The sequence below is a fragment of the Oncorhynchus masou genome, chromosome 1, assembly GCF_036934945.1.
Source record: "Oncorhynchus masou masou isolate Uvic2021 chromosome 1, UVic_Omas_1.1, whole genome shotgun sequence".
In the NCBI taxonomy this organism is placed as follows: domain Eukaryota; kingdom Metazoa; phylum Chordata; class Actinopteri; order Salmoniformes; family Salmonidae; genus Oncorhynchus; species Oncorhynchus masou.
This window is the reverse complement of record NC_088212.1, coordinates 24,247,899-24,275,483: the sequence shown is the minus strand read 5'-3', so window position 1 is coordinate 24,275,483 and position 27,585 is coordinate 24,247,899. Positions and strand designations below refer to the sequence as shown.

The following is a 27,585-nucleotide window of genomic DNA, read 5'->3' as shown; positions in this document are numbered from 1 at the left end:
GTTGCTGCATTGACAACTGAAAAGCATCGTGTCAGATGGACCAATGCAGCTGCAATGGACATATTGGGATAACCTCCAGTAGCTATCTGTCTCGGCTACAAAGCTTTCTTCAGATGTACTCGCACCCCGGAAGTCATCTTTAATCTTCAAGGATCAAATGGAAAAAGCCAAGAACAAGGTATGACTTTTAGCCAGCTAGATAGCTGTTAAGCTAATGAAAACCTTGCAGCGTTCACGTCTCCTGGAACATTCAACTAGCTAGGTGGGTGTATTTTTGTCTAGCTAATTTGTTAGTATTATAACTGAATAGTTGGACGCAGCTAACGTTAGCTAACTTAAATGGTTAGCGACGGTAAGTAGCTACGTTGCTGACAACTCATGAGTGGCTGTATTGATTGATTTGCGTGCTAAAACGATGGCTAGCTAACGTGATTAGAAAATAGCTAAAAGTTATGTAGTCCTTGTATAATGATAACTATGTCTGCTAGTTAGTCATATACAAGCACTGGGAAAACAAGCGTTTGGCTAGGTAACAAAATGTTGGCAGCAAGCTATTAGATTGATAGCTGACAAGCAAGGTAAATTGGGTGACATTCTGTCAACTCCTCTATTTCAAATGTCATTACATTAGTAACCAATTGTCATGTAATTAAATGTTTGATTCCTTGAACTTGAAGCATGTCACTCATTACCGCATGCAATTTAGAGATTTCTTTTAAGGCTATACTTATTTTTGTTAAAACGCACACTGTTCTCATACAGTAGAATAATTGTGAGTCGATCTTTTAACTGACAACTTTATTTGACTTAATGAAATAATACTTTTTGGGCAAACCGACCAAACTCTCAAATGTTAAATCTGTAATTCTCATTGAAAGTAAGTCTAAAAAACTGTTAAAGTTTCGTTTTTGCATATTTTATACTGAACAAAAAATATAAACGCAACGATTTTACTGAGTTACAGTTTATATAAGGAAATCAGTCAATTGAAATAGATTTAATTAGGCCCTAATCTATGGATTTCACATGACTGGGCAGGGGCGTGGCAATGGGTGGGTCTGGGAGGGCAGGGGCCAATCTGGGAGCCAGGTCCAACCAATCTGAAAGAGTTTCTCCCCACAAAAGGGCTTTATCACAGACAGAAATACTTAGGTCCGGGTGGCTGGTCTCAGACGATCCCGCAGTTGAAGAAGACGGATGTGGAATTACTGGGCTGCCGTGGTTACACGTGGTCTGCGGATGTGAGGCCCGTCGGGCGTACTGCCAAAGTCTCTAAAACAACGTTTTTCTTATGATAGAGAAAATAACATTAAATTCTCTGCCAACAGCTCTGGTGGACATTCCTGCAGTTAGCATGCAAATTGCACGCTCCCTCAACTTGAGACATTTGTGGCATTGTGTTGTCCCCAGCACAAGTTGCACCTGTGTAATGATCATGCTATTTAATTAGCTTCTTGATATTCCACACCTGTCAGGTGGGATGGATTATCTTGACATAAGAGAAATGCACACTAATAGTGACGGAAACAAGTTTTTGCACCACATTTGAGAAGAAGCTTTTCGTGCGTATGGAAAATATCTGGGATCCTTTATTTCAGCTCATGAAACATGGGACCAACACTTTACATGTTGCATTTTATATTGTTGTTTGGTATAGTTTTGGTTTTGTACACCAGCTGTTAATACAATATTTTTGGTTATGGAAAATATTTCACAGCGGTTTAGATGGTACAATGATTCTCTACACTAGCTTGTTTTGTCATAAACTGAAATTAAGTGAACTATTAGAATTTTAGGCCCCAACAACCAGAAAATGGTGGGGAAATTTCTGCGTAGTGCATCATTAAGCTATATTTTTTATGATCTGCTCTTCAATGTCTTGTCCAAGGAATGTGACTTATGCAATAGGTATTAGGCCTAGCCTACTCCTCCGTGTCTCTGCAGCCTGCCTTCTGGAAAAATGTCCCAAAGTGAAAAATCTTCAGTTCTTGGAAATGTTCCTCTTGCAGTTTGAAAGGAAACCCCTGCCAAACAAAGCACATTCTTAAAGCTGGAGGTTCCCTCAGCACTAGCCCTTGGTCATGACATTCAGTTCCATTATATATAAGTCATTGGACGAAGGCTTCTGTAGGGTAAGTTTTGTTAAGAGCCGCAATGCTCGGTCTGAACATAAACCGTACCGCAAGCGATAATGTGTTAAAACCTTATCTTTCATATCGGCGAGTAATAATTAAAAAAAGTTTAATTGATACACGCCTTTCATAGGGTTAGTGTTCCCACATGGTCATATTTCCATGTTACAGCGCTTGTTTACGGAAAACAGATGGAAGACGGAGTGGGCTATCTGTGCTAATTAGCTATCTGTGTCTCCGAACACCTGTAAACGGAAGAACGATGCCACAAAGTTGTCACTGAAAAATACTGGTGGCTGCAAATGTGTTAAAGCGGGTTAAAACAGTCAGGGTATATTTTGGATTTGTGAAAATATTTTGACGTGATATGAAAATAGAGGGATTTATGTTTCTAGAACTGGACCATAATTGAGAATCGATTTAGATGGAGTATTTGGCTGTTTTGGCTTCCAGAGCCAATTCCCCCTTTAAACAGAATATGTTTGTGCATGTGTGATTGTGTCCTCCTTTGTGAGTGGGCTCCTCCTTTTGTGAGTTGTTCACCAAAATCCCCTAACCTCCCATACAAGATGGTCCTAGCCATGTTTTCTGCACTGCATAGCACAGTGTTTCCCAATCCAGCATAATAGGTACATGATGGTGTTAACTTTGCTAAGATCAAGTGTAGGGTTGCAAAATTCAGGAACTTTCAATAAATTCCCTGGTTTCCCAAAATCCCATTTGGAGGATCCCGGAATAAGCAGAAAATGCTGAATCCTCCAACCAGGATTTTAGAGAACCAGGGAATTCATTGAACGTTGCCAGAATTTTGAAACCCTAATCAAGTGTAGTATCTGTTCTTATCAGTTTATCTAATACATCCCCTGTCGGGGGATTACTTATTAAATGGGGTTTTCAAATAGGGAGTGGGAAATGGGAGTTGCTCCACTTATTTATTTATTTAACCTTTATTTAACTGGGCAAGTCAGTTAAGAACAAATTCTTATTTACAATGACGGCCTAGGAACAGTGGGTTAACTGCCTTGTTCAGCATCTACCCGGTATTGAAGTACCCCTGGGAATGGTGCACCACTTTTCAGGGGGTTGCCAGGTCAAATCTCTGGTCTGAAGTGAGCTGGCAACTGGAGGGTTGCTGATGGTAGCAAGTCCTAAATACCATTGCCAGCTGTTGTGCCCTTGAGAAAGGCACTTAACCCCCCAAAACAACTGCTCCACAGGTGCCCAGTGTGGCAGCCCCCTCCTCCAACCTCTCCTATCCTGTAGAGGTATGTGTATCTTTTGGACGGGTTGAGATAAAGTGGAAGTCACATTTCGGGTTGGATCTTGTGATCTTAAAAGGAAAAATGTCTTGGTTGGATCTGTTAGGACTGGCTCTTCGGCTTTGGAAGATGTTTGACTGTGAGATCAGAGGTTAGTATACTCAGTGTATGTTGACTATAAGAAAGGCATTGAAGTATTACTTCACACCTGAACCTGATGGTCTACAGAAGACATTCCATCATGTTACTCTATGAAGAGTGAGCATAGACTGAAGGTCAGTTTATTCCCCAGTCTCTGTCACCCAATCCCATTCATTCATAGTTACAGAAAAGAGCAGCCCTCTAGGTCCAGGTTGTGTGTTTGGGTGATCTGGTTTGACTCACATCTGAGCTACAGACAACTGCTACAGACAACTGTTGCCTACCCAGTATGTGTGTTGAGAGCCCATGTCAGCAGCTGGTAATATGCATTGCACAATCCAAACAGAGGTCAGATGGAGGTGAGAACAGGCCTACGCACACCTGACTGGAATGTATAGGCTTCAGTAGAACACTCATTGTTGCAAGATGTCCCTATTTCTGTGTTTTTGTTTTGCATTATAGGGGCAACTGTAAAGGAATATTCCGATGCTCATTTTTACATTAATACTGCCAATAAGTGGAATGTTTATGTTACTGTATTGTATTTCCCTTTTAGTTATTTCAACATTCACGGTCTGGCCTGTCTCTTGCCCTCTGGCTGTTCAGGAATGTGTACACTAGATATATTTCAATGGGGGTCTGAATAAACAAGCACCTCCCCACCACAGGGTTGCAACACACACACACACAAACTTGCGCACAGCTGAGAGACATTAGGCAGAGTTTAGGCCCACTCCTCATGAGCACAAGCCCTCTGCTGCTCTGCCATAAATGAGGTGAGGGAGGACAACGGGGAACTGTTAGAAAAGATCTCATAACTCCAGCACAAGGACCAGACGGCGTGTTCTCTTTATTTGCAACTCTTTTTGATGGATTATGTCAGTTAGTCTAAAGAAGAAAGAGTTTTGGCTTCAAGTTGGAATTTCTTAATACGCCAAATAAAAGAGTTTAGGAAAAGTTCACTTTGTCACAGGCACAGATAATTGTCTTTAACCAGAAATGCTCCTATGTAATTTATATTTTAAAACAAAGCAAGTATAATATTTACTCTTGACTTTTTGTCTTCTTAATTGATGAAACAATGAGACTTTCCAGACAGAGAGTTGGTACTTCCATCTGCAACCATCTTAAGAGCAGGCACAAAGACACCCCGAAAGCATGCTTTGGTTTAATGGTCAGTGAGGTATAGTAAAGCCAGAAGCAGCCGGTTGGGTTTGATCGTAGGAACCTTAGGGGAGAGCATACAGAAGAAAGGTTTTACTGAGACGACCCCCCCCCCGTCTCCGGCAGTATAATTTAAACTATGTCCATATCTCTAAGAACTGTATTGCCTTGCCGAGCCTTTTGGAAAGCCATTACTCTGCTAATTGGTTCACCCATTTAGCAGATTTTGTTTATTTTTAGGCTATTCTCAGTGCTATTCTCTTGCAATGTTACACAACCATTCCTTGAAGACAATGTAAAATGTTCTTGTGCGCAACACCTAGCCTATTTTCTTTTTACTTGGTGTGATTTTTATTTTTTTTTTAGGATGAAAAAGACTGCCTCATTTGTCCTTTAACACTGTTTTATTAGCTCTGCTGTCATAGATAAAGCCCCAAATACTTTCCCTACCTTGGTCATCATGACAGCAAGGCCAGTTGTTCATGCACCTGGGTGAGATGTGAGCTAATACACATGGATTGTGTATTAAATCTTCATCTGTGACAGTAAGAACTTCTGACCGCAGAACAACCCCAGTTCGACCCAAACCAGCCAGTGACTGCCATCTAGTGGCGTTGACAGTCAGGAAATCTGAGCCTGAGCCAGATGAATTCTAAAGCAGAATGCCTTGTTTTCCAGACTTGTGGAGATAAGGTGTTTTCCTTTTTATGGAAATTGTTTCAATGAAATGTAGTTGATTGTAGTCTTTCCACTGATGTGTTGTCCTTAACCTCTTTTGTGTGTCCACACTGAGGTGTAAATGTATGGGCATCAGAGAGCCCAGTATGAAGAAGACAGGCAGGCCGGTGGGGACTAAGGCTCAGAGTGGAGAGAGGGGGAAGACTGAAGGCATTGCTACAGGAACCACCGGCAAGGCTGCAGCCAAGACCACCACAACAGTACCACTGTCAAAGGTACACTTCTATTATCTCACTACACTTTTTGTTACTAAGCCAGGTACACTTCTACCGTATTATGTATTAGAAACTGGATGGTTCGAGCTCTGGATGCTAATTAGCCATGGTATATCAGACCATATAGCATGGGTATGACAAAACATTTCTTGTTACTGCTCTAAGTACGTTGCGTCGTGCCTAAGAACAGCCCTGAGCTGTGTTTTTTTTGGGCCATATACCCCCATGCTCTATTGCTTAAAAATACAATGGCCAACACCCATTTGTACATGCTTACCATGGTACCGAACATTGCTAAGTTATTCTTCTGGTGGCTGGCTGGATCAGTGGGAGTGGTATTAAATCTTTCTCATGTGATTGTTCTCCAGGTTAAAAGCAATGATGATCTGCTAGCAGCAATGGCAGGGGGAACTCCAGCTACGAACCGCACTGTGACCAAGAATAAGAGGACTGCCTCCACGGGGAACAGCAATGGTAACCCAGACAGTAAACCAAAGACTAGCACAGGTATTATCTGTTTATATCTTTATATTAGTTGACTTACCTCTAATGCTCTAGTATATTTTCATCAGATTTATTTTTACTCTGCATTTCATGCTTGCTCTCTTCTCTCTCTTTACAAGGTTCCTCAGCCAAACGTGTGACGTCCTCGACCTCCAAGGAGCCCAACTCATCAAGGGATCGTCTGCGGACATCCAGAACATCGCCTAGTAAGAAGCAGTCATCAGGGGCAGGGCAGGGAGATGTGGCCCAGGGAAAGCGCTCTCGCAGCCAGCAGCTGGCACAGTCAGAGGGCCGCATGAACAAGTCTAAATCAGACAGCCAGATCAGTGACAAGGTGGCCCTGGAGGCCAGGGTGGAGGACCTGCTGGGTTTGGCCAAGAGCAAAGACGTGGAGATCCTGCACCTACGCAGTGAGCTGAGAGATATGAGGGCTCAGCTGGGCCTGGGACGGGAAGAGGTGCCCCCAGAGGAGGGAGAAGGTGGAAGGGGGGAGGAGAAGCCCCTGGAGAGGGAGGTGTCGGCCATCACAGCAGCGGACGTGGAGTCCACGCTGCTCCTCCTGCAGGAGCAGAACCATGCCATCCGTGAGGAACTGAACCTGTTGAAGAGTGAGAACCGCATGCTGAAGGACCGACTCAATGCGCTTGGCTTCTCCCTGGAGCAGAGGCTGGATGGCTCTGACAAGCTCTTTAACTACGTCTCCCTGAGCCCAGACCTGGCTGCCAGCAGCAGACACAGCGATGGCAGGTGCACTGGTACCCTCACTTCCTCTGTGGAGGGCTCTGCTCCGGGCTCCCTGGAGGACCTGCTGACGGACCAACAGCACGGCGGTTCATTGGACAACTTGGACAGTGAATCCAGCGAGGTCTACCAGGGTGTAACATCCAGCGACGACGCCCTGGATGCCCCCTCCGGAGCCTCCTCCTCCTCTGAGTCTGAGAGCCTGCCCAGCCGAGAACGCTCGTGCCGGGGCAGCGGCGGCAACGCCAGCGAGGTGTCTTTGGCCTGCCTGACAGAGCGAATCTACCAAATGGAGGAGAACCAGCACAGCACGGCCGAGGAGCTGCAGGCCACACTACAGGAGCTGGCTGACCTGCAGCAGATCACCCAGGAGCTGAATGGAGAGAACGAGAGGCTAGGGGAAGAGAAGGTAATCCTCATGGACTCTCTGTGTCAGCAGAGCGACAAGCTGGAGCACTACGGCCGGCAGATTGAGTACTTCCGCTCTCTGCTGGACGATCACCACGTGTCCTACGTCTTGGAGGAGGACATCAAGAGCGGCCGCTACATGGAGCTGGAGCAGCGTTACGTGGACCTGGCCGACAATGCCCGCTTTGACAGGGAGCAGCTACTGGGGGTACAGCAGCACCTCAGCAACACACTGAAGATGGCTGAGCAGGACAACGCCGAGGCCCAGGAGTTGATCGGCGCTCTGAAGGAGAGAAACCACCACATGGAGCGCATCATGGAGTCAGAGAGGCAGGACCGGGGGGCCATGGTAGCAGCGCTGGAGGAGTACAAGGCGGCGGTGAGCAGTGACCAGGTAGAGCTGAGCCGCTGCAGGGCCCAGCTGGACCAGGAGAGGCAGAAGGTGGCTGAGCTCTACTCCATCCACAACTCTGGAGACAAGAGTGACATCTGCCAGCTGCTGGAGGGTGTTCGGCTGGACAAGGAGGAGGCAGAGGGCAGGGCTACCAAACTGCAGGAGGACCTGGGCCACGCCTGCAGTGATGTCACCAGGCTGCAGGACACCCTCAATAAGGTGAGTCCACGCACACACTATCCTACAGAGGTAGTACACTTTCCTTCATCCAACCATTTTGATGGTTGCTTCTGTCTCCTGTATCCAACTTGTGAAAAGTTCATAAAAGTCCACTTTCCTCTATACCACCTTAAAGTAACTATCCAGTGTTTTTAATTCATTATGAGTGAAATAGTTTTCCTTTCAAATTTTTTTATTAAGTATGTTAAAAAACAGCTTTTCTGTGGTTGAATGGTATGGGTCGTACCCAACAGCAGAATGGTGTGGCCATATACCGGTCATTAAGAATACTCATGACAAGTAAACAGCTGATTGGCCAGCTCAGCAAATGAGCCAACATGACATCACATTATGAGGAAATAGAAAGCATTTTTTAGGTGGGGTTTAAGTATTTGTTTTCTTTAATTTATGCTTATAGGATGAGTCAACAACATTATTTGGGTATGAGTTAACAGAATATGAACTTTTAAAAGTTACATTTTCACTGGACAGTTACTTTAAAGCTTTAATAGAAATGCATCTGTCTGCTTTATGCACTCACTGGTCAGTTTATTAGGTACACCCATCTAGTACCGGGACAGACCCACCTTTTCCTCCAGAACAGCCTGAATTATTTGGGGCATGGATTCTACCATTTGGAAAAGATCCACAGGAATGTTGGTCTATGCTGATGTGATGGCATCGCATAGTTGCTGCAGATCAGAAGGCAGTAGACCACCGCCACCAGCCTATACCATTGACACCAGGCAGGATGGGTCTTTGAATTCATGCTATTTATGCCAAATCCTGACTCTGCCATCAGAATGACTCAATAGAAATAAATCCATTCTAAATAACAAATGAGTAAATATCAAACCCCGTGTTCAAGAATGGCCCTTTTCTCGCTCATTTTACTTGATTTGAAAACAAATTCCTCTCCAAAATATTGTTATTGTTTTAAACAAAGTGATTTATTATTCATTTAGAATTATATGAAAGCCCCTTGGATATTCGCGCACATATTATTAACCCTGTTATTAGCAGGACAATATATATTGGTCATAGCTCCTGATTGGCGCAAAATGAGACTGCCTTGCAGTTCTCCAGCTGTATCCACTGAAAGGGTGCAAGGTTAAAGGCAGGAGGGCAGGGGGCACGGGATGGGCCGCAGAGCCACACACAGAAGACCGACCGAGAAATATCCTCTATGTAATTATTGGCGGAGAGTCACTTCATAGTTTTCAATATACTGTAGGCCTACCGTAGGCGACATGAGTCTCAATAGTGTTGAGTAATGTGCTGTTAAAAGCGGTGCAAGTCTTATTTATTTAAAGAGCATATTGAAGTTAGAAGCAAAAGCCTTCAACTATTTTATTACTGTTTTGCACTGCTCTGAGACGAGCGTGGGAACTGGTCTTGTTAAATCAATGAGATTTTTATTTTGACTGAATTTCTGTTTGTGTATTGGTTAGACGTCAATTATTCAATTAGGGTGTAGAAATGTTATGCTCTTAGTGTAACCTTTATTTAACTAGGCAAGTCCAGTTAAGAACAAATTCTTATTTACAATGACAGCCTACTCCTTCCTCCCCGTCTGGGAATTGAACCCCGGTCTCCCACGTGCCCGCATGACACGAGGATTCTTTAGCTAAATAGCCCAGTACTGTAGCCTACTCCCGACCGTCACGTTGTACAGCACCATTTTGTCCGTTCCATCCTAATGGAAATTCAGAAGGTTTTTCTTGGAATAGAAACACCATTTTTATTAAATTAATTAAGCAAGATTTCTTAATCAGTCCCATATACTATTTTCTTACAAAAAAGGTTTTCAATTCTCTAACACAGCCACTATTGAAAGGCTATCAAATGCTTCTCAAAGATGCCCTCTGGTGGTCAAACTAGCACTAACTAGCATTAATGGCACAAGTGGTTCACACTTAAATAACGTGCCATAGAATTCCGCAGCACCATACAAGCTGCGCCGCAGTACGCTGCAACTTTTAAAGGACGAACCACTGTATTCCCTCACCACTGGGGGGGGGGGGAGAATGAGTATTCATTTGGGCCATTAGTTAATGAATGAGAGGATTGATTTCTTCTGTCCTGGGTGGTGTGTGCAGCTGGATGGGGAGTACCAGGACTTCCAGGAACAGGTACAGAAGCAGATGGCTGAGCAGAAGCGTGGGCTGGAGAAACAGCGCGGTGAGCTGCTGGAGAAGGAAACTGAGATCGGGGACATGAAGGAGACCATATTTGAGCTGGAGGATGAGGTGGAGCAGCACCGAGCAGTCAAACTCCACGACAACCTCGTCATCACAGACCTGGAGAGTGAGTGGGCTCGGCCCAGGGGGGGAAACATGGCACAGCATCATAGAACCACGTCATCATATCACTGGAGCCGCACAATGCATTTTCCACTTTTGCCCACATGGTGGCTGTCAGGCTTCTTGCAGCCTGAGGAAAGTGTGAATAGTCCTCTGTTAGAATAAGAGATTTCTGTACTCGCACCTTTGTTTATTTGTGTGGTTATAAGTCACTCAGGCTAATAAAAGGCCCACGTATCTTCCTGTGCTGCGTGTGAATATATCCTGTGGCCTGTTCACATGAACTCATCCATGTATCTGCTTCCTCCCTTAGACTCTGTGAAAAAGCTACAGGACCAGAAGCATGACATGGAGCGGGAGATTAAGATCCTCCACCGGAGGCTGAGGGTGAGTGGACAGGGCCATCTGAGGACCAGGGTTCACTGACACGGTCAAGCACAGCAGCACTATGGTTTGGGCCATGTTCATTACAACTGGAATTCACTAGAAAGCAATATAATGACGTTTGGTTCCCCCAAAAAAATTCAGCCTCAGCATTGAGGGCCGTATCTCATGATGTGCTTGTTTGTTTTGTTTCGCTGTGTGTGTTCAGGAAGAGTCGGCAGAGTGGCGTCAGTTCCAGGCTGATCTGCAGACGGCCGTGGTCATCGCTAATGACATCAAGTCGGAAGCACAGGAGGAGATTGGGGATATGCGTCACCGTCTCCGCGAGGTCCAGGAGAAGAACGAGAAGCTGGGCAAGGAGCTGGAGGAAGTCAAGAACCGCAAGTAAGAGACACTGAGAAACACGCTGTGCTTGATTCCAAGTGTCTTGTCAGCAGACGCCAGCTGTATTGTGATCATTTAAAAAATAAAATAATTTAACCAGGTAGGCTAGTTGAGAAGTTCTCATTTGCAACTGCGACCTGGCCAAGATGAAGCATAGCAATTCGACACAATTCAACAACAGAGTTACACATGGAATAAACAAACATAGTCAATAATACAGTAGAACAACGAAAACAAAGTCTATATACAGTGAGTGCAAATGAGGTAAGATAAGGGAGTTAAGGCAATAAATAGGCCATGGTGGCGAAGTAATTACAAAATAGCAATTAAACACTGGAATGGTAGATGTGCAAGTCCAGATACTGGGGTGCAAAGGAGCTACATAAATAAATACAGTATGGGGATGAGGTAGGTAGATACATGGGCTGTTTACAGATGGGCTATGTACAGGTGCAGTGATCTGTGAGCTGCTCTGACAGCTGGTGCTTAAAGCTAGTGAGGGAGATGTGTCTCCAGCTTAAGAGATTTTTGCAGTTTGTTCCAGTCATTGGCAGCAGAGAACTGGAAGGAGAGGCGACCCAAAGGAGGAATTGGCTTTGGGGGTGACCAGTGAGATATACCTGCTGGAGCACGTGCTGCTATGGTGACCAGTGAGCAGAGATAAGGCGGGGCTTTACCTAGCAGAGACTTGTAGATAACCTGTAGCCAGTGGGTTTGGCGACGAGTATGAAGCGAGGGCCAACCAACGTGAGCGTACAGGTCGCAATGGTGGGTAGTATATGGGGCTTTGGTGACAAAACGGATGCCACTGTGATAGACTGCATGTTGAGTAGAGTGTTCTAGGCTATTTTATAGATGACATCACTGAAGTCGAGGATCGGCATGCATGAGTGAAGGATGCTTTGTTGCGAAATAGGAAGCCGATTCTAGATTTAATTTTGGATTGGAGATGCTTAATGTGAGTCTAACCAGACACCTAAGTCCGAGTCGTCCAGAGTAGTGATGCTGGACGAGCGGGCAGGTGTGGGCAGTGGTCGGTTGAATAGCATGCATCTAGTTTTACTTGCGATTAAGAGCAGTTGGAGGCAATTAAGGGAGATGTATCTGCAGGTTTGGGTTTAACAGTGATAGTCACATTGATCAAGCTGGATGTCCTGGTCTGTATTTTCATACACATGAAATGGGTGATGTGACACTTGATGTGCCTTGGTCTGTATGTGTGTTTTTGTTTATCTCCTCAGGCAGGATGAGGAGAGGGGCAGGGTGTATAACTACATGAATGCAGTGGAGAGGGATCTGGCTGCACTGAGGCAGGGTATGGGCCTGAGCCGTCGCTCCTCTACCTCCTCAGAGCCCTCTCCCACCGTCAAAACCCTCATCAAGAGCTTCGACAATGCCTCCTCACAAGGTACCCCAACCTGCGAGTGTAAGATATGGACCCCTTTTCTGACTTCTAATTTGACCTGTATATTCCTAGTAATGAGCCTACCAGCATCACTGCTCCTTATACAGTGTAGTTATATTACTGTGGGATTTCTACCTGATGTGACTGATTTGTGTCTTCTTCTGTTCACAACAGGCCTAGTCCCCCCGACCGCTGCCCCTGCTGTCACATTACCACGCACTCCCCTGAGTCCCAGCCCCATGAAGACCCCTCCTGCAGCCGCCATCACACCCATGCAGGTATATCACCTGGAACATTTGACCCACTGACCCATTTCAGTGAGTTTATTTGCATGGCGAGTTCTAAATGTAGGCATCTGGTCAAACACACACACAGAATCCATCCCTGGCTTACACTAGACCAGTCATTCACACAGAACTACTTACCAAGGTCGAGATCAAATGGAGTGTTTTTAGAACCCACCAGAGCAGTGTAGGATGGGGAGCGGTGCAGTAGTTAAAGAGTTACTCTGACCACCAGGTCAAGAGTTGTTCTATATTCACAGTGTTTATAGGCCTCCAATACTCTACAGGTGGCATTTCCTCTTCTGGCACTTTGTCACAGCTGGGCTTGCCTCATACACAGACTGTGAGATGGAACAGACATTGAGTTTTTGATTGAGAGCTTTGTCCCACTCTAATTCCATTTCCTCACTTTCCCTTCACTTACATTTTGGTAATTTTGTGGATTCTCTTATCCAGAGTGACTTACTATCAGTGCATCCACATCATCCATAGATTCTTTCTCAGTGTATTCAATTGCCCCATACATTTTTTTTCTTCTCATGTTTTAAACTCTTACACACATTTTTGAGAACATAATGACCTTCATGGCTCAAGGACTACCACCTTTGTCATGAACTTTGCGGTGCTATACAGTAGACGGACACATTCAGTCAGACCATGTAATACTGTGGATAAGAGGGGGGAAATGTGAGCCTTCGATATTTTACATGCATTATTCTAGTAGAGAATCTGGTGTTCTCATATAAAAGGATCATCAGAGTTCAGGGGGAGATGGGTTTTTCTGTTTCCTCACAACTTTCATAAGTCTTCAGTCTTGTTGTTGCATCTTTCTTTTTTTTACCTCCTCTGCAGTCACAGGATTATTGCCAGTGGCTGGCTGCTTGTGCTGCTGTCAAAATGACCTCAAGCTGGGCCTTTTTCCAGAAATGGCAAACAGTAGGCTACTTCTGTTGGGAGGATGAAGACATTTTGTATGTGAGAGTTTTAATCAAATGATTGTTGGTCTATTTCAGAGACAGTCCATAACTGGGTCCATCTCAGCAGCCAAACCCCTCTCCTCTCTGAATGACAAAAGGCCCAGCTACACAGACATCAGCATGCCAGGTGAGTCAGTAGCACAAACCAAGCTCCATGTCTGGATCTCATTCGGTCTCTCTTGAACAAAATGAGAGAGGCGTTTTAATGTCACAGGAAAATAATATGATTTCATCTTGGACATTAGACCTCAGTGAGTCCTCTTATGTGGCTGTATCTCAGCGAGTGTGGTGGTGCCTTGCCTCAAGCAGGGGGTTGGTGTAATTAGCCCCTGAGGAGGTGAGCGTGCAGTCAGTCACCAGAGCTTCATGTTGAATTTAATATGGTGAGGGAGGTGTAACAAAGCACCATGGGTGGGTAAACATGAAGCCCTGCTAACTTCATGTTCAAAGGCCTATAAATGTGAACTTACTAGAGTGGTCATAGCCTCCAATGTTTTGTTTAATGTCCCGGCTGTTTTCTTGCATGGAAAATTAACTTCCTTCCATGGTGCTTGACAGTTCCAGGCCTGGAATGTTGCTTTTGACCCCACATCCCTCTTGCTTGAAAGTCATAGTTGTTTCTTGACTGGTTGTGGGGTTGTTAATATTGCCACTGTCCTTCCCTCCACAGCAGAGCATCATCTTAGGGGCTCCTCTGCCAGCCGCCCTGCCTCTGCTCTGCAGAGGGTCTCAAACATGGACTCATCTAAGGCCATGGCCATATCAGGTATCAAAGTCATGGAAATAGGAATCGACCTTGAAATAAATCTGCAATTCTTCTAAATGGTTGCCAGTAAAATTAAGTGCATTTTGAGAAAGAAATCAATGACATTTAACAAAATATTGTATTGAATTGCTTCCCCTACCATGCACACACAGCACAGATCAGACTTTTGAGGTGTCACTTGCTGTGAAGATGTGTCAGCCACACTGTATGGTTGTCTGTTTGTGTGGTGGCCAGTGTCCCGCAGGAGCAGTGAGGAGATGAAGAGGGACATCTCTGCCCCTGAGGGTGGCACCTCGTCCTCTCTGATGGCCATGGGCTCTGCTTCCTCCCTGTCCTCCTCCTCTCCCACCGCCTCCGTCACCCCCACTGCACGCAGCCGCCTCCGGTAACAGCCTTATCAGCTCCATACCTTTCATACCATACATAGGAGTCCACTAAGTCCTTTGTATGGTTTAACATTCTATTTTTACCAGTTCTGTTTTCGAGACCACTTAAAGCTAGACTCAATCGAGTCAAACCCAAGACCGGGAGGGGTTCGAGAGTGTGTCAAGACCGGACCAGAAAAATGTGCAAAAAGTCCAATTCAAGACCATGATTGTAATTGTGTCAAATCACCACCATAATAAGAGTTGAAAATGTCCAGTGTTTCTGTGTGTTTATATTTAGACATTCAGAATGCAAGCTGAGGGCAAATAGGGAGCCAGTCTCCAACTTCCCCAGTCTCCAACTTCCCCAGTCTCCAACTTACTAATAGTGAGAATGCTAGCAAAGCAAGGAAATTCTGACGAGCGCAAACAAAGCTTGAGGATATTTTTTCAACAGAAGTAAAGGACAGTAATGTTGAAGTAGGAAGCCCATGTAGGTAAAAAGCTATTAATGTGTCCTAAATTAAGTGTGGATAGTAGGCCTGATGAAGTGGTTTTATGCGCTTACTGAATGGGAGCTGATAATTATTAATGGTCTCGGGAAGAAATGACGAGTCCTGATTTGTCCAAGACCTAGTTGAGACTGAGACACTCAGTGTGGTCTGGAGACCGGTCTCGAGTACTACAACACTGATTTTGACTATAGCATTTAGGCTTCAATGGACTTTGTAGACTAGCCAGGTACATGGAATCTGGATATGTGTATTAATTCAAATGACTCTCTGCCCTTTCCTATGTGACGTGTGTTCAGAGAGGAGCGGAAGGACCCCCTCTCAGCCCTGGCCCGGGAGTATGGGGGTTCCAAGAGGAACGCACTGCTCAAGTGGTGCCAGAAGAAGACTGAGGGGTACCAGGTATGTGTTGTTCAGTCAGAACAGACGGGTTGGGATGAGAATGATATCTCGGGTCATTTCACCTCTCATGTCACTGACTCGCCTGTTGATAATAATTTATTTAGTTAAATATCTCAACAGTGAGACTGATCCAAAGGATGTTTTTTTTTAGAAGTTAAAATATATCTGGTGTGAGGTTCATTAATGACAGTCTAATTCAATAGCGTTGAATAGCGTCAGAATGTCCTTTATTCTTCCAGAGGTCTAGTTGATTGAGGTTTAAAAGCTCCTCTCAGACACCTATATCAGTGCATCCTTTATGCTCTCCTTTTCAAGTCCTAAACCATTCTCGATGTCATGAGGACTTGTCAGTTGTATTGTGTTGTCCTTATGGTTCCTCTCCTACTCTAAAGCATGGGATTGGACCAACAGTGCCTGGGAACGGCTTCAAGTGTCATCCAGAGAGGGAATAAACATTTACCTACTATAAATCAACTATATTGATTTGCTGGATTTGCTATCTAGGGCACGTTTTTAAGACTCACTCTATCATATTGAAACAGCTTTGTTTTCAATGGTCTTGTTGGTTCTGGTGCAGAGAGTGAATGGTTGTCATGGTTCCCCCTTTACAGAGGTCCTCTTCAGGAATTGTGCCAAATTACACACGTCCTTTCAACTGCCCGACAGAAAAGCTGTGGTTTGCCTGGCTGGGAGGAGAGCATTGGGATGTAATGCATTGCGCTAGTGGGATGGAAACTAACCATCTTTGTTTTTTGTGGGGAATTCTTTTGTTGTTGCTGTAGCTGAGGAAACAATCCTGCCAGGATTATAATGTGCTAACAGAAATCTAGTTTCTATCGCACTCCTTCTCTCTACCACACTTGCTGTCTCGACCAACTAAGTGCTCGGCTATGAAAAGCCAACTTACATTTACTCCTGAGGTGCTGACCTGTTACACCCTCTATATCTACTGATTATTATTTTACCCTCCTAGTCATCTTATCTGCTGGTCATCTATGAACTTTTGAACATCTTGAAGAACTATCTGGCCTTAATGGTCATGTACTCTTTTAATCTCCAGCCGGCAAAGCCAGAAGAGAACTGGCCACCCCTCTGAGCCTGGTTCCTCTCTAGGTTCCTGTCTTTCTAGGGAGTTTTTCCTAGCCCCTGTGCTTCTACATCTGCATTGCGATATCTGTATACGCACTTTGTGACAGCTGCTGATGTAAAAAGGCTTATAAAATATATTTGATTGATTGTTTCATCTGGTCAGAATAACTTGAGCAGACACATCATACTCAATCAACATACACTAAGTATACAAAACATTTCATAACACCAGCTCTTTCATGACAGACTGACCAGGTGAAAGCTATGATCACTTATAAATGTCACTTGTTAAATCCACTTCAATCAGTGTATGAAGGGTAGGAGATGGGTTAAAGGACTTTTAAGCCTTGAGACAATTGAGACATGGATTGTGTACAGTATGTGTGCCATTCAGAAGGTGAATGGGCAAGACAAAAGATTTCCAGTGCATTCGGAAGGTAATGACCTTTTTCCACATTTTATGTTACAGCCTTATTTTAAAGTTGATAAATTAAAAATTCTACGCACAGTATCCAATAATGACAAAGCGAAAACAGGTTTTTAGACATTTTGAACATTTTAAAAACAGTTACCTTAATAACATAAGTATTCAGACCCTTTGCTATGAGACTTGAAATTGAGCTCAGGTGCATCCTGTTTCCATTGATCATCCTTGAGATGTTTCTACAACTTGACTGGAGTCCACCTGTGGTAAATTAAATTGTTTGGACATGATTTGGAAAGGCACACACCTGACCGTGCATGTCAGAGCAAAAACCAATGATGAAGACCGCTTGTCTGTCAATGTTGGTTATTGAATTATTTCATCTGAGCTCCTAGAGTGTGCAGCTCTCCTTTTTCAAGTGTTCTACTCCACTAACCAGCATCTCGCCTAAACAGTTGTGAGTTTATTTAGCTTCTAGAGCAAAAACCAAGCCATGAGGTCAAAAAAATTGTCCGTAGAGCTCAGAGACAGGATTGTGTCAAGGCACAGATCTGGGAAAGGGTACCAAAACATTTCTGGGGATATTTTTTAGCGGCAGGGACTAGGAGACTAGTCAGGATCGAGGGAAAGATGAACAAAGCAAAGTACAGAGAGATCCTTGATGAAAACCTGTTCCAGAGTGCTCAGGACCTCCGACTGGGCGAAGGTTCACCTTCCAACAGGACAACGACCCTAAGCACACAGCTATGACAATGCGGGAGTAGCTTCCGGACAAGTCTCTGAATGTCCTTGAGTAGCCCAGCCAGAGCCCGGACTTGAACCCGATCAAACATCTATGGAGGGACCTGAAAATAGCTGTGCAGCGACACTCCCCATCCAACCTGACAGAGTTTGAGAGGATCTGCAGAGAAGAATGGGAGAAACACCCCAAATACAGGTGTGCCAAGCTTGTAACGTCATACCCAAGAAGACTCAAGGCTGTAATCGCTGTCAAAGGTGCTTCAACAAAATTCTGAGTACAGGATCTGAATACTTATGTAAATGTGATGTGTCAAGAACTGCAACGCTGCTGGGTTTTTCACACTCAAAAGTTTCCCTTGTGTATCAAGAATGGTCCCCCACCAAAAGGACATCCAGCCAACTTGACACAACTGTGGGTAGCATTGGAGTCAACATGGGCCAGCATCCCTGTGGAACACTTTCGACACCTTGTAGATTGCATGACCTGATGCATTGAGACTGTTCTGAGGGCAAAAATAGGTGCAACTCAATATTTGCAATGTGTTCTTAATGTTTTGTGCACTCAGTGTATACGACCTCATCCTTCAGAGAAACGAGGTCATTCTCATAAAACAGCTTGTTCTTGGGGAACACAAGCCTGTTTATTTGAGACATTATAGCCACCAGTAGGATGAAGCAGCATGGTGCTTTTAGGACCAAGGTCTGGGACCTGACCCAGTTATATATTGTATTATCAATACCAAACTCCTCCTGCATCCCACATGTCTTTACACTGTACATTTGCACTACAATGAAAATAACCCTTTGCCCCCCTTTCTGGCAGAACATCGACATAACAAACTTCAGCAGCAGCTGGAACGACGGCCTTGCGTTCTGTGCTGTGCTACACACCTACCTGCCTGCTCACATCCCCTACCAGGAGCTCACGAGCCAGGACAAGGCAAGCATACCTCCTACTATGGTGGTGATGATGATGAGTAACAACGTGTCAAAGAACTATGTCCAGATTTCCATCCAACCATTACATGTGGAAGAATTACCTGACTAAAATAAGTCACAACAGGGCTTATGGAAACAGGAAATGTTGGTGCAAATGTCGACAGACAATTTGTTTCGTTCGACCTGGTGGGATCTTTTTGTGACTAAAATGAATTATTCAAGAAATGCAGTGGAAATGGCTTTGTGCAAATATTGATATAATAACATCATATCGAAGTAAACTCTGAGTCACAAGATAATATGGGCCTACCACCACCACGCGGAAAAGCATCAAAAGTTTATTTGTGGTTGAGTGTACGGTAGTCATGCAAATTTACAATAGGTTAATATCAAAGGTAGGCTATTATGTGAATGCTGATGACATGATGATCGGTGCTTGGCTGCCAAATATTAAATAAAATTCTTGCTCTTTTATAATCATATAACCCCCTGTCCACTTTCAGCCAAGTCTAGAGAGCGTGTGCTAAAACCAGGTTGTGCAAGTTTGCTATTTAACGTAACAATTTTTGTGACAAAATCATCATTAGAGTTGAAGTTGCGATGGAAGCCCATTTAACTTAGTTTTTTTATTCGGTACATGGGAACATAACCACAAGTCATTTTATCTGCACCATGTCGGCACGCACATGCTTTATCTGCACCATGTCGGCACGCACATGCTTTATCTGCACCATGTCGGCACGCACATGCTTTATCTGCACCATGTCGGCACGCACATGCTTTATCTGCACCATGTCGGCACGCACATGCTTTATCTGCACCATGTCGGCACGCACATGCTTTATCTGCACCATGTCGGCACGCACATGCTTTATCTGCACCATGTCGGCACGCACATGCTTTATCTGCACCATGTCGGCACGCACATGCTTTATCTGCACCATGTCGGCACGCACATGCTTTATCTGCACCATGTCGGCACGCACATGCTTTATCTGCACCATGTCGGCACGCACATGCTTTATCTGCACCATGTCGGCACGCACATGCTTTATCTGCACCATGTCGGCACGCACATGCTTTATCTGCACCATGTCGGTTTGATGGAAACTCTGGTGGGAAAATGTGCATATTGTTTTTATGTAGGTTTTTGAATATTTACATAAATCTCTCACCAATTGGTTGAGAACCTAGCTATTGTTTACAGTTGTCTCATTAATCTGTCATCAGGGATCATTATAGTGTGTTTATGTCTCCCTATCTTTAGAGGCGAAATTTCACACTAGCCTTCCAGGCTGCAGAGAGTGTGGGGATCAAGTCCACTCTGGTAAGTGAAAGATTAACTGAACTGAATATTTTCACAGGATTATATTCAGAACTATATCTGACATGCTTAAAAATCTAATTTTGAATAGAGAATCTTTCAGGCTCATTTCACCTTTAAAAATCACCACAATGTCACTGGCAAGGTTGTGAGTTGTGGCCTGCTATTCTATTGCATGTTGAGGATGGTATGTTTTCTGTGAGGCGTTGAGATTGTGGACTGTACTCATGGCTCTTATAGGCAGACTCCTGTAGAGAGGATCTTTCGGATGAAACTGCCTTCATTGAGCAGGTGCAGTTTCATAGCATCACCTGGACAGCTATTTTAGCCCTTTTCACAAAATAAGTCCTCACATGAGTGTATATCACTATCCATAGCTAGGTATAAAGCAGGCCCTGTGTGAATTGTCCTGACATTTGTTTTATGGGTTCACTTGGTTCCAGAAATAGAAGATACAAGCTCTTATTTTCAGAATTTATGCCACAAAAGCACTTTTCTGACCTCCACAGTTATTTCTAGTCAGATTGTGGAACTCTGACCTAGACAACAACAGCATGTTATTTCAAGTTTTTATATAAATAAATGATACAAAGATGAACAAATGGCAAGGACTTTTTCCAAGGCATTATGTGTTTTAATGACAAAGCTTCTGTCACCCCTGTGGTCTCATTCTCTGCTGCAGGATCTCAATGAGATGGCCAGTACTGAGAGACCAGACTGGCAGAGTGTGATGACCTACGTCACGGCCATCTACAAGTACTTTGAGACCTGATGTGATTTCCCCACCCAACACTGCAAGCACAACCTGCAGCCCTGCTCGGAAGCTCCTCTGACCTCACTGCACCTCCAACACTTCAACTCGACATTCAACTCTGGTGTTATAGCTCACTTCACTGTACCACCCTTCATCCCAGCCGTGCCACACGCCGGCCACTCTGTCTCTAGTCTAGAGGCCTGCTAGTTTTGAATCGCCATAAGAAACATACAAATAAGCTCACTGCAAGCTATTCGTAATATTGTGAACAGTCTTGCCCTTTTCACTGACACCTTAAGTGTGATGGACACACAGCTTAAGGGCACTTCAAGCACCTATTCAGGGCCTGCTCTGTTGGGGATTCTATTTGTACTCTGATCCGTTACTGGATAACCCGGTTGAGATGACCCTTAATCCAAATGATCTGGTTAAACCAGTTGGAGAACATGCTACAGACTATCCCAGTCGTTGTGCCTTGCACCCAGCCTTTACTCTTCTAGCCAAGGGGTTATCCAAAATGTTTCAGCCAAACCATACCCATTGTGTGTAGTATGTTCATGGCACTTATTTTCTATGGAAATAAGAGGAACAAATGGAACACTTTGCCAGGTGCAGGTTCATCTTTTATCATGGATTAAGTGCCTGTTTAAATCGCATCACTGACTTCCTAAGAGAGGTTGTAGCAAAAATGGCTCAATGAAACTGTTTCAATGCTCCATGCTTTCAAAGCATCTTTGGAGAAATCGAAGTGAAGCTTTTTAAAAACACTAGTTATTCAGCAGTTATATGAAAAACACTAGCTACATCATAAGGGATAAAGCTGTCAGGTGCTCTCACGATCACCTGTTAGATTCAAGCTACAATGTTGATGGTCTGTTTTTAGGAGCGTGAACATTGCTACAGTAGCATTTTGTATTGGTGACAGAGACCAATGAACTATACGGGACCAACACAATGCCTCTCCGTGACAGCTTTCTCATATAGAACTGTCTTGATCCTGAACCAAAAAAGGAATGTGTTTTTTCTTTATGTGAAGTCCAGGGCTAGACTTGGCAAAAGCCCTGCTTCTTGGTGATTTGATTGGACTGTTTGGCCAGGATGTTGAGTCTCAAGGTTGAACATTCTTCATAGTCACTTTTGTTGTCGTCATCAATCAAGATTGGGAAGGTTTTTCAACTGCAAAATGCATCAGTTTTGCTGCTGGACCCAAATGTATTAACATATTGTTAGTGTTGACACATTACTTCCACCAACAGCAGACTGATTTGCATTCCATACATTGAACTCCCAGGATTGTTCACAGTCCAGTGCTCTTGAACTATAAGATTGATGTGTTATTAGATACTCTAAGCTCAACTCACAATGGATTTAACTAATGGTGTGTGTGTGTAAACAAACTTTTTGTAAGTTGATATATTCCATCTTGCCAGTAACATTTACCTAGCCTACAAAGAAATTTGCACAGCAAATTATAACTACAAGAAATGCTTAAGTAACACCTATGTAAATTATATATCTGCGCTATCTTCACCAAATATACTTCATTGATATAAAGCCTTACTAACATTAATGTGGAACTCAATTCTATGTAGTTTACATAGTTGGCAAGAAAGATATTGGAATGAAGAATGACTGTCATGTTATTGTGCCTCTGCTTATTAGTTTCTGTGGGTTTATTAGTGTGGTTTAATCCACCATCCAGTATAGCGAGGCAAGTGTTAGAAATGTTAAAGGACATTATATATATACAAAAGTATGTGGATACCCCTTCAAATGAGTGGATTCGGCTATTTCGGCCACACCCGTTGCTGGCAGGTGTATGGAATCGAGCACACAGCCATGCAATCTCCATAGACAAACATTGGCAGAAGAATGGCCTTGCTAAAGAGTTCAGTGACTTTCAACATGGCACTGTCATAGGATGCCACCTTTCCAACCAGTCAGTTTGTCAAATTTCTGCCCTGCTATAACTGCCCCGGTCAACTTTATTTTATTTTTTTATTGTGAAGTGGAAACGTCTATGAGCAACAACAGCTCAGCCGCAAAGTGGTAGGCCACACATGCTCACAGAACGGGACCTGGAGTTGGCTCACAGACGTTGGCTGGAGTGGTGTAAAGCTTGTCGCCATTGCACTCTGGAGTGATGAATCACGCTTCACCATCTGGCAGTGCGACAGACAAATGTGGGTTTGGCGGCTGCCAGGAGAACACTACCTGCCCGAATGCATAGTGCCAACTGTAAAGTTTGGTGGAGATGGAATAAAGATCTGGGTCTTCAGGCTGCTTCCAGTGAAGGGAAATCTTAACACTACAGCATACTGACATTTTAGACAATTCTGTGCTTCCAACTTTGTGGCAACACAACTTTGCACAAAGCGAGAAATATCTAGAAATGGTTTGCCCAGAGCCCTGACCTCAACTTCATAAAACACCTTTGGGATGAATTGGAACGCCGACTGCAAGACAGACCCAATCGCCCAACATCAGTGCCCGACCTCAGTAATGCTTTTGTGGCTGAATTGAAGCAAGTTCCTGCAACATCTAGTGGAAAGCCTTCCCAGAAGAGTGGAGGCTGTTATAGCAGCAAAGGGGGGACCAACTCCATATTATTGTCCAAGATTTGTAATAAGATGTTCGACGAGCAGGTGTCCACATACCTTTTGGTTATGTAGTGTATGTGACCAGTCTATGACTTCATCACACTGCTGCACTGATATCTCTCATAAGCTCATAACATAAGCTGGCTTGTTGCCTTTCGTTTGTTTCCAACCACACTACTGTATAATTTCAGAATGGTACTGGAAGCTGTGGATACTCCCTCGTTGCCGTACCACCTTAGGTTAGGCCCCCATACATCTACGATATAACACATTTGCATGTGGCGATGGGACTTAAAAAAATAAAAATGATATATATTTGAAAGCACATTAACTCCGGTCTGCTTGCCAGGCACTGCATGGTGATTGAGGCACTCACTGACCAAGCACAACTAGGAGCATGGCTGGTCGTTTTTTATTTTTGTCGATCAGTGTGGTTGGAGAGTAAGACTGTGGTTTAAGTTCTAGGGAGGGATTGTATGGATGAACACTTTGTGAGAGCGCATGAGCTGTGATTTTGTTATGTACAGTATTTACTGTTGAACATTGCATAGTATGTTACCTCTAAATCTCATGTATTTATATTTCCCATTGCCATTACTGCAAACCTGTGGCTAAAATCTGACTTGCATTGGATCCGAACAGTAGTTGGTTTGCTATGATTCTATTATGTGAAGCTCCTCTGCTACTTCTTGCCAAGTACACAATGTAATACTAATTGGGTGGGTGTGCTTACATTTGTCCTATTTCACACATGTACAAGTGTGTATTATACGCATGTGAATTTGAAATGTTTTTTGCATATCCCTAAGACACCCTCGGAATGTCTCTTGATCGTGTTCCAATGTACATTGGTATTGATAAGTGGTACAGTGCCATCAAAGTATTCATTCCACTTTTTGTTACAGCCTGAATTCCAAATGGATTAACTACATTTTTTTGATCACATCTACTGCACACACTATCCCATAATGACAACGTGAATGCATGTTTTTAGAGATTTTTGCAAATGTATTAAATTTAAATACTGAAATATCTAATGTTTTCACACCCCTGAGTCATTACTTTGTAGTAGCACCTTTTGTTAGTGATTCCAGCTGTGAGTCTTTCTGGATAAGTCTCTAATAGCTTTCCACACCGGGATTGTGCAACATTTTCCCATTTTTATTATTATCTAAATTCTTCAAGCTCTGTCAAATTGGTTGTTGATCATTGCTAGAGAACCCTTTTCAGGTATTGGCGTAGATTTAAGTAAACTAACTCGGCCACTCAGGAACATTCACTGTCTTCTTGGTAAGCAACTCCAGTGTATATTTGGCCTTGTGTTTTAGGTTATTGTCCTGCTGAAAGGTGAATTCATCTGTGTCTGGTGGAAATCAGGTTTTCCTTGGATTTTTCTGTGCTAAGCTCAATTCTGTTTCTTTGTTACCCTGAAACTCCTGACACACATCTCAATTTAATCCATTTTAAATGCAGGCTATAACAGCAATGTGGAAGTCAAGGGGTGTGTATACTTTCTGAAGCCACTGTATATGTTGTCATTTATGAGGACTGAAACCTTTCCCTAACATTATAGATAAACAATGTCAAAATATCAGACTATCATCTTGACATATCACCACTGAAGAACATACAGTTGAAGTTTGAAGTTTACGTACATTCATTAAAACTTGTTTTTCAATTTATTGTTAAACTATAGTTTTGACAAGTTGGTTAGGACATCTACTTTGTGCATGACACAAATCATTTTTACCAACAATTGTTTACAGATTATTTCTATTACAATTCACTGTATCACAATTCCAGTGGGTCAGAAGTTTACATACACTAAGTTGACTGTGCCTTTTAAACAGCTTGGAAAATTCCAGAAAATTGTCATGGCTTTAGAAGCTTCTGATAGGCTAATTTACATAATTTGAGGAAATTGGAGGTGTACCTGTGGATGTATTTCAAGGCCTACCTTCAAACTCTGTGCCTGTTTGCTTGATATCATGGGGAAATCAAAAGAAATCAGCCAAGACCTCAGAAAAAAAATTTGTAGACCTCCACAAGTCTGGTTCATCCTTGGGAGCAATTTCCAAACGCCTGAAGGTACCACATTCATCTGTACAAACAATAGTACGCAAGTATAAACACCATGTTACCACGCAGCCATCATACTGCTCAGGAAGGAGATGTGTTCTGTCTCCTCGAGATGAATGTACTTTGGTGTGAAAAGTGCAAATCAATCCCAGAACAGCAAAGGACCTTGTGAAGATGCTGGAGGAAACGGGTACAAAAGTATCTATATCCACAGTAAAATGAGTCCTATATCAACATAACTTGAAAGGCCGCTCCACAAGGAAGAAGCCACTGCTCCAAAACCGCCATAATAAAGCCAGACTACGGTTTGCTACTGCACATGGGGACAAAGATCATACTTTTTGGAGCAATGTCCTTTGGTCTGATGAAACAAAAATAGAACTGTTTGGCCATAATGACCATCGTTATGTTTGGAGGGAAAAGGGGAGGCTTGCAAGCCAAAGAACACCATCCCAATCGTGAAGAACTTGGTTGGCAGCATCATGTTGTGGGGTTGCTTTGCTGCAGGAGGAACTGGTGCACTTCACAAAATAGATGGAGTCATGAGGAAGGAAAATGATGTGGATATATTGAAGCAGCATCTCAAGACATTAGTCAGGAAGTTAAAGCTTGGTTGCAAATGGGTCTTCCAAATGGACATTGACCCCAAGCATACTTACAAAGTTGTGGCAAAATGGCTTAAGGACAACAAAGTCAAGGTATTGGTGTGGCCATCACAAAGCACTGACCTCAATCCTATAGAACATTTGTGGGCAAAACTGAAAAAGCGAGTGCGAGCAAGGAGGCCTACAAACCTGACTCGGTTTGTTGTAAAAAAATATATATTTCACCCTTTATTTAACCAGGTAGGCTAGTTGAGAACAAGTTCTCATTCACAACTGCGACCTGGCCAAGATAAAGCAACGCAGTGCGACACAGAGTTACACATGGAATAAACAAGCGTACAGTCAATGACACAATAGAAAAAAAGAAAGTCTATATACAGTGTGCAAATGGCGTGAGGAGGAAAGGCAATAAATAGGCCACAGTAGCGAAGTAATTACAATTTAGCAAATTAACACTGGAGTGATCGATGTGCAAGTAGAAATACTGGTGTGCAAAAGAGCAGAAAAGTGTTTGACGCAAGGTAAAAATTTAAAGGCAATGCTACCAAACACTCAATTAGTATATGTAAACTTCTGACCCACTGGGAATGTGATGAAAGAAATAAAAGCTGAAATAAATCATTCTCTCTACTATTATTCTGACATTTAACATTCTTAAAATAAAGTGGTAATCCTAACTGACCTAAAACAGGGAATTTTTACTAGGATTAAACGTCAGGAATTGCGAAAAACTCAGTTTAAATGTATTTGGCTAAGGTGTATGTAAACTTCCGACTTCAACTGTAGCTAGTGCTTGAGTTCATTCAATAAGTTGCTAATTTTCCGTGGCTTCTTTAGACTTTATTTTGCTCCGCATGTTCTTCTGCTCATTTTCTTCACGACATCACAACAAATGTGAAAAGAACTTAAAGCATGTTTTATTTTGTTTTATGGGTCCATTTGTTATAAGTTCATTTTGTTAACTTGAAAGGTTTTAAATGTTTCTAAGCCTTTCTTTTCTTTCTTATTAATGGTGTTTTTTGCATTTGAATGAATGTCATTCTTGCCAGAGTTTTACTCTGTAATAAGGAGACCAAGAGATCCATGGCGTCTTATTCTGGTTTTAAGAAGTCATGGTTGCCACTTAATTGCCGAAGGAGTATCTTGAAAGAAAGACGTGTCCTGTTGATTTGATACTGATAATAGAAAGAGTATGGTGTTGTGTAGGGAAGTAGACCAAATGCTCATGTATTATGATCCTTTTTCTCCTTTTTTTAAGTGGTTGATTAAGGTTTTCTATATGTGTTTACATGTTATTTTGCAGAAAGTAATATTAAAGGATCACTGCAACAGG

General features: G+C 43.3%; 1 protein-coding gene and 1 pseudogene across 4 annotated transcripts; both read left to right on the top strand.

The window, feature by feature from the left end:
• On the top strand, positions 1–27,585 carry LOC135539865 (cytospin-A-like). Of its 4 annotated transcripts, XM_064966056.1 has the most exons (16): positions 1–178; positions 5,490–5,649; positions 6,018–6,156; positions 6,273–7,915; positions 10,015–10,222; positions 10,532–10,605; positions 10,811–10,986; positions 12,228–12,412; positions 12,566–12,669; positions 13,689–13,779; positions 14,323–14,418; positions 14,653–14,803; positions 15,595–15,697; positions 18,775–18,891; positions 20,158–20,217; positions 20,897–27,585. In XM_064966056.1, exons 2-16 carry the CDS (start codon positions 5,500–5,502, stop codon positions 20,984–20,986), a joined length of 3,387 nt encoding a protein of 1,128 aa, XP_064822128.1. In that variant the 5' UTR covers positions 1–178; positions 5,490–5,499; the 3' UTR covers positions 20,987–27,585. The 4 variants fall into 4 exon arrangements, with proteins under 4 accessions (XP_064822128.1, XP_064822145.1, XP_064822137.1 ...); XM_064966073.1 differs by having other exon boundaries at positions 1–5,649; positions 12,228–12,394; XM_064966065.1 differs by having other exon boundaries at positions 1–5,649; positions 14,326–14,418.
• LOC135551773 (U2 spliceosomal RNA) lies at positions 2,935–3,102 on the top strand (annotated as a pseudogene).